Genomic DNA, 14,231 nt, shown 5'->3' with positions numbered 1-14,231 from the left:
AAGTAGCCCACTGGCTAACCTCCTCCACTCCCCTAAATGTAGTATTTAGGAGGAGCTCGTGGCACCAGGAAAATAGATTCTGACAACCTAAGAAGGACACCGAACAGCCACGAAGAGCAAGAACAGAGGAGCAGCAACTGACTTGGTGCCAACCCTGCTGGCCTGCGTGCTGTCCCCGATAACTGTACCAGACGACTCGCCTGCAGCTGCTCTGCCTCTAAAAACCTGGGAGGACTGCCGGCACTTCAATAAGCAACCAGAATCTCCCGTGGCGTAGTAGAGCTACTTCCCTGCAGGCACCCAAGAAGTACCAGGAGGACTACGGACCACGAAAACCAGACACCAGAAAGCATCACTGCTTCCGTGCCCACCAAGTCGGAGTTGAAGTGGGCCAACAAGGTCCTGAGACCCACCAGAGATGCCCAGACTGGACTTCCAGTCGCTGCATGCAGTCCCTTTGTGCAGGCCCTCTCTACCACAGGTGTCTCCCGCAGAGAAAACACAACACTTCAAAACACCACTGCATCCAAACCCTACAGGCAGAGGAGAAGTGGACCAAAGGTGCCCCTACGAGGCTGCGCATTGTGAAACCTTAGCCCCCCCTATTGGTTCAGCTGGACTGCTCACCCTATGTGCAGCCTCTTAGTCCTAGGACCATTTCCCATTGCAATCAACAGAACACCTGAAGCAGACAAGGACCTCTGGGCCCCCTGAGGTGACCTGTTGGTGCTGCCTTGGATCTTGCCCCGAATTTACCTTAACTAGAAGATTAGTTCTGTATGTCACTGCTAAGTACCCATACGCAGTATATGCGTTTTCCCCCATAGGATAACATTATTGCAAATTTAGTGATTGTGTATCATTTGACGGTGTGTATGCAACAAATGTCTAACATTTCTCTTTGATAAGCTTAAGGCTGCTCCACCACACCACCACAAAAAGGGCACCTTTGGATTGTTAAAGCAAGCCTGGTCCACTAGTAAGTTATACCTGTGACTGTACACAATACACCTCTTTATGTATATTATATAAAGAGCCAGCTTCCTACACTTTTCCACTGTCGTCCTGGTCCACACCATTTTCTCGAACACAACCCCTCATACCACATCATTCACTGTTTCTCATTCCACCCCTTGCTACTGCTTGTGCCAATATGTTCTCTCTGCATAGCCCCTTCTGAAGGTTTTGTTTAGTAGTCTGCGAGGGGGCAGCCTCCACACCAGAACCCATTGTCTTTTACCTTGCCTAATATACATCACCTTGAATGAAGAATGATCCAAGATTAACCTACCCAGATAATTTGCTTTGGTGATTCTCACAACAGTGACTCTGTTGCATATTTTGGGTCAGTCCAGAGTGCAACACAAAACACACACTGATCATGCATTAAAACAAATATTAATTCTTGCAGTCGGTCACTTATAACACACAAAATGGCTATGAACCTACCGCAGTGGAGTGTTCCTTCTTCTCATGGACTTTAGCACTGCGGCGCTGCTCAGAAATGGCATGTTGTTTTAACGCATTGAAAACTTGATTGGACAGCTTTAAATCCATTCCAATACCATCTCCGACCTGAAATTCTGGTGCAAACTAAGCAAAGATAACAGTATCATAATGAAGTTGTTGAAAGGATACAAAACAAGAAGAAAAAGGTATAGTTGAACAGAAAAGTGGTGTCTACATGATACCTTTAAATAATTTCTTATTCCACAGCTAGAATGCTAATTTCACTAAGTTTTAGATCACAACAATACTCATCTTTTGCATTATCTGAACACCACCAACTGAACAGTTGGGAATGACAGGTTTAGTTCACCAACATGACACTCGAACGCTAGCCTAGATAACTGACACTGATGATAAAAGCAAAGGTTGCAGAACATATATATATTTTTTTAAAGGTTTATTAAAGAAAAATGGATCCGTTTTCACTTTACTACCTGCTGAACAAAGTATGTTCCACGTTCCTGATAAAATTATAACTGTCATTTCCAAAACCTTACATACCACAATCAAAAACCAAATAGGATAGCCAAATGTACCCTATATGCTTTACAGTTATACAGTACTCGAAGAGAGAAAAAAAATATATAACATTTTTTAAAAAAAAGAACAGTTCTTACATTTTCCATTCTGGCAGTGTTTTTTCTGCCACACACAACCTCGTCATGTTTAGTAGTGATGTCTTTTCCTTTTCCACTGAAGCCTTTTTTGGGAGTGGTAGTAGGTTTGTCTGCAAATCAATAACAAATTAGAAAAGTGGGTTTTGCAGCACAGAACAGCAAATTATAAAAACATTGTCACCAGATTGAGAAAGTCTCAGTGTAGAGCTCAGATTGCTCTGTGGATAACAGTAGTTTGGTGGGAGTGCCCTGAACAAATTCTGGGAGAAGGTAGTACAAAGTGATCATAATTTCATAAGAGCCTGTGATAAGCCGTTAGGTGCTGTGCTTTAAGAGGACAGGATAAAAGTAGTAGACTACTAAGCAGGTTAACTAGCAGCTGATATTATGGCACAATCTGATATTATAAAAGCCAACACATGCTGTACATGCTAAAGAGGATCCGCCTCTGCTTCTTTCAGGCACATTTCTAGAGTAAGCGTAAAAAAAAAATTATGTATATGAGAAATTAGGCTAAAGATAATAGGCTTGTTAAATTAACATATAAGAAATCGAAATCAAGTTATGTAAGAAGGATGGACAGTCACGATTTCTTTACCCAGCTCTTCTCTTGAACTTAGTAGAGGTGAGTGGCACTATGATGCACTTTAAAACAATTTTGAAGATAGGATGCAAGTAGTCTTAATAGCTCAGTTCCCTAGTGAGTGTAGTCCTGATTTGTGAATTATGTGGTGAAGGTTTGTTTTCTTTAAGTATTTGGCCATATTAAAAAAAAATTGCATTACCATAGTCCAGGCAGAGTTCATGGTCTATTCTGAATGAGTTAAGTCAATCACACCAACTTTCAGTGCTAAGAGGTCACCAAAAAAAGCACTGATGTCTATGGTGAGGCCAATATCACACACTTACTGCACAACCGAAATTTGTGAAGCAGTTGTTTGAGCCACGAGAACTACAATTGCAAAAATCTACATTTCTAGCACAGATTTTTTTTTTTTAATTCCGAGAGGCCTGCTACAACCTGAAAACTCAACAACCATTCAAGAAACTTTGGGTGAAATGTACTTGCAAGCTCAACGAGAGTGATTCAAAGAAGCCTCTGCTAAATCATTAAATTTGCACGATGAAGAGCACATAATGAGACTAAACTTTATTTGATCCTATTTTGAGTAATAAGATTACCATTGATCCACGCCACTTAGCATTCCTACAAATATTTTAGCAGACAGCAAATAGGAGATGTGAAGAAAATCCGTCCAGATCAAATGTGAGAGAAAAAAGTGAAGAGGCAAGAATCAATAAGAGGGGGAAAGGAAGGAAGATGTGAGGTACAGAGGTAGGAACGGGGTATGTAAAGAGGTCTCAGCTATGGGAGGGTAAGGGGGACTTTTTGATCGAGGATTCGGGTCAGGGACTGGCACAGTAATTTGAAGCCCAGTTTTTACAAACAAGGCACGTATGGTGTTTAAAAGTAGGTTTATCCTCCAAATGTGAGCTAGATACACTCAAACACACTTTGCCCGCTTCAAATCCTGAGCATAGGAAGAAGCCAGATCCCATAATAGCATACAAATTACTTCTGTTGTTTTTAAAGTAGCCATTACAAGTTATAGGTTTAAACACTACTATTCCCGCTCAACACTACTATTTCCTCTCACAGACCAAACATGTTAAACATTTACCGCTGGTGCCTTGAGAGTAAGCCTCATTAAGACTACATTTCTCTTACTGATACCAGTAGACCCCATTAGAGGACTCTGGGTATGGAAAGAAAATAAAATAACTACCAATTACAACCATCTCACCTTCAATATGTGGTTGGTACCATTTCTGAACCCCAGGTGAAATGCCACCGAAACAAGAAAATACTGAATGGAGTCAGTTTATTCAGAAGGTGCTGCATGAATCAAATTCAATTAGGAGTAGATGCAAATCAAGTATTTCAGTAGTGTGTGGTTTCAGATAAAGAGATTACTTAATATAATGAGAGCCGTAATTCAGCTAAATTAAATATTTGAGCAGAAAAAATATTTAAGTTGTATTTTACAAATACATATTTGGGTGGCGACACACTTTTTATAGTTTTAGGTTTTGTTAAAAAAATCGAGTTTATAAAATATCGATCTACTAACGTTCAAACAAAGCAATTCTTCAGATGAAGAAATGTGTTCAAACAAACAATTTGTTTTGTTAGTTAGAAGTAAGTAGCTACATAAATATGTGAAACAGTATGAATGACACTTGCAAGGTTCTCCCTCAATTTAAACAAGCATTTGCAATGCAATAGGTCTTGCATTTGTTAAAGTTTGAGCTGTTGGCATTGAAAATGACAATGTTTTTTACTTTGTATCTGCAGTGGAGTAATTATATTTGCATTGCGCTATTGCCATTGGTATAAAAAAAGCTAAAGTAAAAAACTGATTTTTAACGCCAACAGCTCTAACTTTAACTACTGCAAGACATATGACTGAGTGAAGTGCCCACAATTTCTAAATAATGTATTACAACCTGTTGCAGTTATAAATCAAACAAGGAATTCCAACCCTACACGGTGCAGTGCACTACCTTTTAGGCAAGTGTTTCAGCGCCCCTCATCAGGTAGTAAACGCAATGTAAATGGCGCAAAACAATACAGATGTGTTTTTTCACATAAAAATCATGAAATGCCTAGCAAAGCTGAGCGTGGGAGGTGATGAAATAGGGAGGAAAGAAACACGCAGGGGACATGCCGTTGAGTGGAAGGAGTGGATCAGTCTTAGGGCAGGAGAAAGGGGGGTGGGGAAGGCGTGAGTGAAATAAACAATGAAAGTGAAAGATTGGTCAGTGAAAAGTGAGATTGTGCACGACAGGGGAGCTGACAACTATAATAAGAACAACAAAAACAACAAAAGCACATGCACGAGCGTATGCTCATATCACGCTCCAAAGAGCACCTTCCTTCCTGAACACAAACCAGAGCACAACGCACCTACCACTCTCACTGGAGCACCCTAAAAAGATAACACATTAGAAAACCTCCTCCACAGAACACCCACTAGAGAGCACCCACGACAAATATTCTCCACAGAACACTGAGCACCTGGAACAGAAAAGAGAGTGCCCTGAAAATGGCAGTCTCATCGGAGTACCTACAAAGTATCACCCACTCCAAACCAACCTCCAGAGTAGCCACCACCAAGTTCCCACCCGAGATCAGGCCCCACCGCACAATTCCTACTTGAATACAAACAAATGCACGCTACAGACACCACCTTCAACTGATCACCCTAGAAACACCACCTACTACAAAGCACCCTTCACAGAACACCCTTCAGAAAGGAGCCACCATAGAGCACCCTCAACCTCCTTAGGGCTCACTCCAGAGAGCACCCACCACGTCAGCCTTCTTAGGGCCCACTCCAGAGAGCACCCACCACGTCAGCCTTCTTAGGGCCGACTCCAGAGAGCAACCAGCACGTCAGCCTGCTTAGCACCCAGCACGTCAGCCTCCTTAGCGCCCACCACGTCAGCCTCCTTAGGGCACACTCTGAAGAGCACCCACCACGTTAGCCTCCTTAGGGCCCACTCCAAAGAGCACCCATCAGTGATGTTCTCACCAATTGCAAAGTACTTTCCACAGAACATCCTCCACCTAGAACACAACAGTTAGCGCGCCGCAGCTAGTACTGGCCACAGTGTACCCTGAAAATATCACTGACTAAAAAGCAGCCTCCACAAGGCAGCCTCCATGCACAACCACTGCTAAGCAATAAGCACAGAGCTCCCTCCATGGTGAACCCCGCAAATAGCATCCTTCCAAGAGACTCCGCCACAGAGCACCCTCTGCAGAGCACCCTAGAACTTCCCTGCAGAAGTTCCTCGCACCTCCCATGAAGCATCCGCCACACAATCCACCTGAGAACAGTCCAACCCAGCGATCACGACTACCCGCATGCGCTTCCTGAGCACCAGCCATGCAGGGGCTGCGCTCCTAGTGGCTTTCTGGTTTAGTTATCTGGTATTATTGGACTTCTATGTTTGTTTATTCTGCGCCTTGATGCCCTTTGGGGCTAAGTTTGCGCGGTATAAAAATTGTATTCATTCATTCACAGAGCGCTGTGCGGAGCTCACAAGCCACAGAACACCCACACTCAGCAGATCAAACGAAAGGGGTGCGAGCACGAGCCGCGGCGAGGAACAACACAGAACAGTGTCCACGGGAAGATCTCCTTACAGCAGTCTGCACAGGTCACCCGCCACAAAGACCTCTCCAGAGGGCACACTATGGAGGACACCTACCGCAGAGCACTCTCCTGGAAAACTTTCCACAGAGCACCATATTGTCGGGCCCTCATTTAGGGTCCCCTCCAGAGCACCCAAGAGAGAGCACCCCACACAGCTACACGAGCAACTGGAAGTAGCAGAGAAGGGTACCCGAGAACCCAGCACGGAGGAGTCAACACGGAACACTTGCCTGAGACCAGCTATCACAGAGCACCCCACACAAAGCACACTTCACAGATCACCGGGCAGCCAGAACCCTGCTGAGAACACCTTGGAAAGAACACCTCATATAAAGTAACCTCCTCCGAGACCAGCAATCACGGAGCGATGTGCTGAGACCAGCGATCACAGAACACTCTCCACTTACCATAATACACAGAGCTCCCTGCAGGCAGAACCCCGCTAAGCACACCCTATAGAGAGCACTGCAGTTAAAGCCTCTATAAAAGTATGGTGTGACACTGCTCCAGCAGCAACTCCCCGGTCCCTTCCGTGCTGAAATTGAACCAGTGGTGCTCCCGCACCACAGAGGAGCGGGCAAGGGAGCCTGTTGTCTGTGCCGCTCCTGCTGCGCATAAAAGACGCCGATGGTAATGGGCGGAGCAAAGGCAGGACATGCGCCCGCCTTTGCCCAAATGCGTGCTGTTTTTTTTTTTTTATTATTGAATAGCACGCTAAAGCTAAATGGAGCCGGCGAAAGCAAAACCTCACGCACGAGAATGTGGTCAGCTTTCAGAACCCACTACATGAGGTCTTGTGCTGCGCACTGCAAGGCTAGGCACAAGACCTAAAAACTGCCCCCACTATGTTACACTAGAAGCACTACTTTCGGATTTGAAAGTGGAAGGCAAACTGATGCAAATTTTTCCATTTTTCATAACAGCCCATTGGTCAATGCACCACGGTTTGCCATTTTACTTCCCTCAATACTTCAATAACCATCAAGGAGAAAGGAATTGTTCCAAATGTCTGATGAGTGTTAAATGGAGGTCAGCCTAGAGCAACATGACAATGAAATGTGAATTGTTTCTTTTGCACTTCCCTTTTAAGAAAACTCAAATGGCACTGCACGGATCACAAGTTATCCTAGTCTCAGAGGAACAAGTTTACAAGTATGAATACGTTACCTGCTTTGTAAGGATCGTGACGAGTGTCCTGCCAGTCTACTTCATCCTCAGAGCTATCACTTTCCTCACACGGATGAACCTTTCGATAATTCTCAAATGATATGGAAACTACAGATTAAACGATAAAAGAGCAGTTATGAAAGACAACAGACATGGTTTTCACTGATTAAATGTCAATGTATTTAGATGTGAACCTTTGCTGTCTCCGTTGAACTTCTTTTCCTCCCGCAGAAGCTGTGCATCATATTCCCTGTCAAACTGCATTTGCAGCATCTGAGCTAGTACTTCATCGCTGCAAGTGTCAACGTTGTCCCCAGTGATCAAAAGCCCTTCCTCAGTCCTGAAAATTGAAATAAATGTATGTGGGAACAGTAAAATATTTACTAATGCAGACTTGCACTAACATTTCTTAACTATGAAATTAAGATGAGTTTACAAATCAAGAATGAAGCGCACTCTAGATTGTGGCTTTAAATTCAGTCAACTTGTTTTTGTGGAAACTATATAAATCATCCACTATCAAATGTTTAAAATTTCACTTCCACAATGTAATAAAAATTCAACACCTGTAAAAAAAAAGTTCTTTTTTTTTAAAAACTTCTTCCGTGACAATGACAGAAGACAAAAAGATCCATACATGGCAATGATTTACGTATCTTTCCATTTTCTGTCATTGTCACTGTGTGAGTTTTATTTTTTAACATGCTCTTAATGAAATTCGGGGACATCCATTATATAATATGTAGGCGTGGACTCAAAGAAAGACTATTGTGTTGTCTTGTACTATTTTTGCTCCCAATCAATCAAGTACTTGTAAAGCGCACTAACATACCTGTGATGGTCTCAAGGCGCTGGGGGGAGGGGGGTGACGCTACTGCTCAGAGAGCCAGGTCTTGAGGAGTCGTCTGAAGGTGAGGAGGTCTTGGGTCTGCTGTAGGTGGGTCGGGAGTGTGTTCCAGGTCTTAGCGGCTAGGTAGGGGAAGGATCTGCCGCCGGAGGACTTTCGCTGGATGCGGGGAACAGTGGCGAGGTTGAGCCTGGCAGAGCGGAGATGCCGGGTGGGGGTGTGGAAGCTGAGTCTCCTGTTCAGGTAGGCTGGCCCGGCGTTGTGGAGTGCCTTGTGTGCGTGGGTGAGGAGCTTGAAGGTGATCCTCTTGTCAACGGGGAGCCAGTGTAGGTTTCTCAGGTGGGGGGGGCGGGGGGGGGGGGGAAATGTGGCTGTGAATGTTGAGGATCAGTCGGACAGAGGCGTTTTGGATGCGTTGTAGTCGACGTAGGTGTTTGGCTGAGATACCTGCGTAGAGTGCGTTGCCGTAGTCCAGCCTGCTGCTGACCAGGGCCTGTGTCACTGTTCTTCAGTGAGGAGGAGAAGGCGCTGACCTGCTTCGACATGGTGAGGGAGGAGTTGAGGATTAATCCTAGGTTGCGTGCGTCGGTGGGTGTCAGTGCTGTTCCCAGCGGGGTCGGCCACCAAGAGTCGTCCCAGGCTGAGGGGGTGGGTCGGAGGATGAGGACCTCCATCTTGTCAGAGTTCAGTTTCAGACGGCTGCTCCTCATCCAGTCGGTGATGGCCTTCATTCCCTCGTGGAGGTTGCTTTTGGCGGTGTGCGGGTCCTTGGTGAGGAAGGTGACGAACTGGATGTCGTCTGCGTAAGAGATGATGTTGAAGTTGTGATGGCGGGCCACTTGTGCGAGGGGGGCCATGTAGACGTTGAACAGCGTCGGGTGATGAGCCTGGGGGACGCCGCAGATGATGTTGGTGGCTTCGGAAGGGTGGGAGGCGGACGCTTTGGGTTCTGCCGGAGAGGAAGGACGTGGTCCATGTCCTCCAGGTCCCCCACATCATTCACTACAGTTCCCGCTGGCCTGTAACTAAGCGTTTTACATGTAACTGAGATAACTTTTGGACACAGGTCTTACAATAGCAGCCATCGCTCTAATGGGCCAAATTTGGCAAAGTCTAGAGTCTCCAAGCCCTCCGCCTGTCAGGCGTGCAGCAGCTGGGCATACTTCAGGAACAGACAGTGGCGCATGCAGTAGTTGCGCCGGAGACATGCAAACCACAGCAGCTTACCCTCTCAAGGAGATCCCCTATACCGGAGATCCCCAATAAGTCCCATGTTCCGAACCCTCCAAGTTTCCAGATATCCTTCTACAACACACCTTCCCAAAGCAGCGTCTCTTTTGTCACCTTGCCCCTCCCCCCAGCTATGGCTGAGACTTTCCCCAGATGCCCGGGTGGAAACGGAGTATGGCCGCCAATGGTTCTAGGTTGACGGCAGACAACGCTAGGTTATAATTTTCATGAAGGGGAGTAATTAGTTGTGTGGTCTTATAAACCGGTCGCCTGGGTCTGAGGGGGTTGTACTCTACTTTGTCTCATGAATAAAAAGATTTATACCATGAAAAGTTCTAAATTAAAAACTTGAGTTTTCAAAAATTGGGATTGCATAGAAGATTCAAAACCTCCACAAAAGGCCTGTCAGAACAAATGTGTTAATATCACTAGAAATCCTATTTGCGTCATTGACCTATGCATACATAGCCAGGGTGGGTAAGCTATGATAATGGACTAAAGAATCATTATCTAAATAAACAAAGTTTGTTGTGGACTGGTAAATTAAGTTATACTTTTACAGAACCCAATTTAATTAAATTAGTGACAGAGTTTAGAAAGTTTTTTTAGTTTACTAGGGTTCATCACTCGTTAACCCTGCTTTAATACTAAAACACAATCTGAACAGAATTGTGGCCCTGTAAAACTGCTGTGGAAAAGGCTATAGAAAATACACATCATTAATCTGTACTTTGGGGGAACATAGCTTCACAGAACGTATTACCCCATTTTCTATATTATTGATTAAATAGCTATCAAAACGTACAGGCGTGGCCATGAGGGTAGAGCAGAATTTTTAATTATGTAACATTTACCAAATGATTACAGACAGGAAGAATATGGATTTCACTTACAACACGTTTGTGCCTATTTTGTATTAACTGCAAAAACAACAATTGATGGACAGAATGCATAACAATGTCATACATTCACCCCAGTACAGAGGTCTGGGCCTAAATCCATCGTTTTTTGCTCACCACACCACCCCAGTTCAGACATGGCAATATGCAAATCAGCCATGTCTTTCCTGGACCGGAATCAAGCATCCTAGGACCGGTTTCTGGCTATCAGCCTGGGGTGAATGTATGGCATTGTTCTGCATTCTGTCCATCAACTGTTGTTTTTTCATTTGTTACCCCGAGTGGGACGGTATGCTCAGACGCGAGTCCCGTGCTCTTCACTCCACTGGAATCAAGCTATCCTGGCTGAAGACGACTGATAGCCAGAAACCGGTCCTAGGATGCTTGATTCCGGTCCAGGGAAGACATGGCTTGGCAGTTCGGGCTGGACTGTTCCCGTGAGGCACAGGGTCAAGGCTGATTTGCATATGGCCATGTCTGAACTGGGGTGGTGTGGTGAGCAAAAAAACTATGGATTTAGGCCCAGATCTCTGCACTGGGGTGAATGTATGACATTGTTCTGCATTCTGTCCATCAACTGTTTTTGCATTTATTTTGTATTAACGCTATATGCTAACTGCTAGTTTATGAGTGTTTGTTTAAAGACAGTGCAAGTAGGCAATTATAAATCATACAGATCTAACCCAACAGTACAAAAATTCAGAGTAATTGGAACAAGAAACTAAGAAAAATTTCTATTTTACACACAAACTTACAGCTCTGTTTCAGGAAAGGAATCACTTTCTTCTTCCTCCAACTGTAGTTCCTTGGCAAGTTGCTCACTCATAACTTCATTCAGTGAGCAGGGCATTACTATATTTAAAGGTGCACCCCATGGGCACTGCAAGCGAAACATTTGAATATGGTTTAGTAGAGTAGTGATAATTACAGAGGCAAGATCTTGAATCCATATAGAGTCCGACTCTAACATTTTAATGTTTATAGAACAATATTGAAAACAAAACATGTAGCCAACAAGACACATCATAGAAAAGGTGTAGGCCAATAATAATGTTAGGTCTCATTCACACAAATATATTCCTCTCAGGTCATGTTTCTGCGAGGCTTCTACTTTCATCTTTCAAACGTGACCTTTGTTGAAATCCCTAAGCGTGTTTCTGGCAGATGATTTACAGTTCTTTGCTGGTTGCTGAGTAACCGAGAATATTCATAGGTATGTACACAACAAATGTAGAATTGCATAATAGACTCTGGACTTCCCCAAGGCGGGTGATGACATCACTACGCATGAGTCACCTTTCTTAAAGGGAACAACGAGGACAAAATAGCAACCAGTGGCAGAAAGTATTACCCACAACACTAATTTTACATCTCATTGGTAGTTTTAAGAAACGGGAGGAAATTATGTTTTACTCCACACACACGCGTATTATTTTATGTCTTAAACCTTGCTATTATTGTATTGAGAAAAAAAATGATATAATTCAGTTGGTAGAAGGGATTAGGCTGTCAGATGTGAAGGAATGCTGCTCACCTTTTGCTGAGGCCAGGCTGGGCCTGGCTGTGGTTCTGGTATCGCGACTTGCACTGGGTCCATATTGACATTCAGGCGTGGCAGGGACTGACTGGCGTTAAGTGACAGAACTGGAAGAGGATCTGCAAGATTAACATAGGATCATTATGGAATATATATTTTCCCTAACTGCCAACATCATTAAGTACCTAGCACGGAAATTACAATCTACTTTTGAAAATTATTGAAACGGTATTCTCATACAAGGACATATAAACAAATTCAAACGTGGTGTGTTAAAAACAGAAGGAAGACAAATGGATTCTAATTAACTGCCTTGCCAAGAAGAAAGTAAGAATAATCTAGCAAGACCTAAAAAGGGAGAGATATCCGATCAATCATTCACTCGGTTTATTTCTGTGCGGAAGCAATACTCTGTCATGGTCCACAAAGGAGGAGGATGTATTCTGTGTAAACTAATCGCATTAGGCGGTACTTTCTATCATTTACCATCGAGGGCTACTATTGCCCAAGCGAACAAGATCAGTGATATAACGCTCGATGTTGACATCGAGGTCTAAAAAGGCCAACTCAGCTTTACATCCTTCTGGAGTCGTTAAACCAGTACTACTGAATTGAGCACCTACTATTCCAGTGCTTACAACCAGCAAGCAAACTGGTATCAAACGGTCTGTAAAATAGGTATTACTATGGCTGGAATGTACGTGAAGTATCAACAGCTGAGATGGGAATATCAAACTGTTCTCAAACACGAAAAGGTTGGGAGACAGTTTACGTATCAACACCAGAGAAAACATATGTATCATAAGGCATCAAACATTGTAACAACCAACACAACGAAGATACTAATGTGTCACCTTCATCCGGATGGAAAGATAAGATACTTTATTCAGTCGTTTCCATCAAGAAAACGGAGTGGTAGTCCGCCGTCATAATGAATGCGACGAAGGACTAGATCAGCAATAGAACACGACTTTATTCTACCTCTCATCGTCACCACAAAAATAACAAGTTACTCTTTTTAATCAGACATGTAACACTGGGTTCTACCAGAAGTTTGTACGGGATCATGAGCCGGTTAAAGGCCGCACCCCTGCCGGGCATGCCCGGGCACACCACTGGGCTCCCGTGAACACAGTGACGTTAGACTGGTGACCATTTCTTTGAGGGCACTCTACCTGGTGTGGTGGTGTCCAGTATTGGCAGCGCTGGGAGAGGTCGGGTTCGGTGGTGTGATCTGAGCTTGATGGTATGGCCGGTGCGAGGTGGTAATCCGAGCAGAGTGCTATTCGAGCGCCAGATGGAAATGGCCGTAACAGATCCTGACAGCTCCAGTGAAATATTAAGACAGTAGGGGCGGAACAGGCATTCTGGGACGCGTGATGACGCACTTCCTTTGCACGCACTCTCGCTAGACAGGGCGCGGCGCCTGTTGCCAGGGCTTTGTCACTGTGCTTTGTATGTGGTCCAAAGGGTGACCGGGAGTGTCGACGTCACAGACGCAGCACCGTGGCCTGCCAATAGCTGAGCTTCTGTTAGAGGCAGTCACGAGGCGCAGCCAATGTGGAGAGATAGCTTCAGAATGAGTCATTCCAGGTTATGTTTGTGTAGGTCGGGCGTTAGCTAAGACCATTTAAGTTTACTGTTTAAGTTTACTTAAATTGTTCATAATATTTAATGTAGGGGCTTTTCAACCATTAAATCTGATGTTAACCAAGGCCTAAAATAATGTTTATACTGTACTTACAGAGCATTTCAGACATGTTTTGTGTCAGATCGGTGTAGCTGCTAAGTTTTCAGCTTGCTTATGTGTGACGTAATCACATGATGGCATTTCCCCCTTTTTTTGTCCCTCAAAGGTAAGAAACCTAGGATAAAACTAACAGCCTCATGGTTGAAGAGAGAGTCTGTGGTAATCAACAGGAAAAAAGGGTCTGAGAGAGTACATGCGCACCTAAATAAGTACAAAAATACATGTGAAGTTTCCCAACATGTAAAACTCAGTTAATTCAAGTGTGGGGATTGGATCACGGATAAGTTGATCCAGATTTTCTATCCCTTTAAAGGTTATTCGAGTAGGGAAAAACGTTGTAAAATTAGAAAATGGCGAAACCTAGGGTATGGACAGAATCGTACCTCATGACACACCTCCTTCAAGAGAGACTATTGATGGGATGTAACATGACAAGGAACGTTCCTATAGAA

General features: G+C 44.1%; 1 protein-coding gene across 1 annotated transcript in view; it reads right to left on the bottom strand.

Moving 5' to 3' along the window:
* The window catches only part of RIOK3 (RIO kinase 3), a 33,273-nt gene extending 19,933 nt beyond the window's left edge, over positions 1 to 13,340 (bottom strand). Inside the window, exons 1-7 of the mRNA XM_086965643.1 lie at positions 13,205 to 13,340; positions 12,027 to 12,148; positions 11,248 to 11,372; positions 7,711 to 7,856; positions 7,517 to 7,624; positions 2,127 to 2,236; positions 1,450 to 1,593 (exon numbers count right to left, since the gene is read on the bottom strand). Of these exons, the coding sequence (XP_086821769.1) occupies positions 1,450 to 1,593; positions 2,127 to 2,236; positions 7,517 to 7,624; positions 7,711 to 7,856; positions 11,248 to 11,372; positions 12,027 to 12,089 (696 nt within the window). The 5' untranslated portion in view covers positions 12,090 to 12,148; positions 13,205 to 13,340. The remainder of the gene's footprint in view (positions 1 to 1,449; positions 1,594 to 2,126; positions 2,237 to 7,516; positions 7,625 to 7,710; positions 7,857 to 11,247; positions 11,373 to 12,026; positions 12,149 to 13,204) is intronic.
* Between the last annotated feature and the right edge of the window lie 891 nt (positions 13,341 to 14,231).

This window comes from Lissotriton vulgaris, chromosome 4_1, assembly GCF_964263255.1.
Source record: "Lissotriton vulgaris chromosome 4_1, aLisVul1.2, whole genome shotgun sequence".
Classification (NCBI taxonomy): Eukaryota; Metazoa; Chordata; class Amphibia; order Caudata; family Salamandridae; genus Lissotriton; species Lissotriton vulgaris.
The sequence above is the reverse complement of the archived record's forward strand: the minus strand, read 5'-3'. Positions and strand labels throughout refer to the sequence as shown.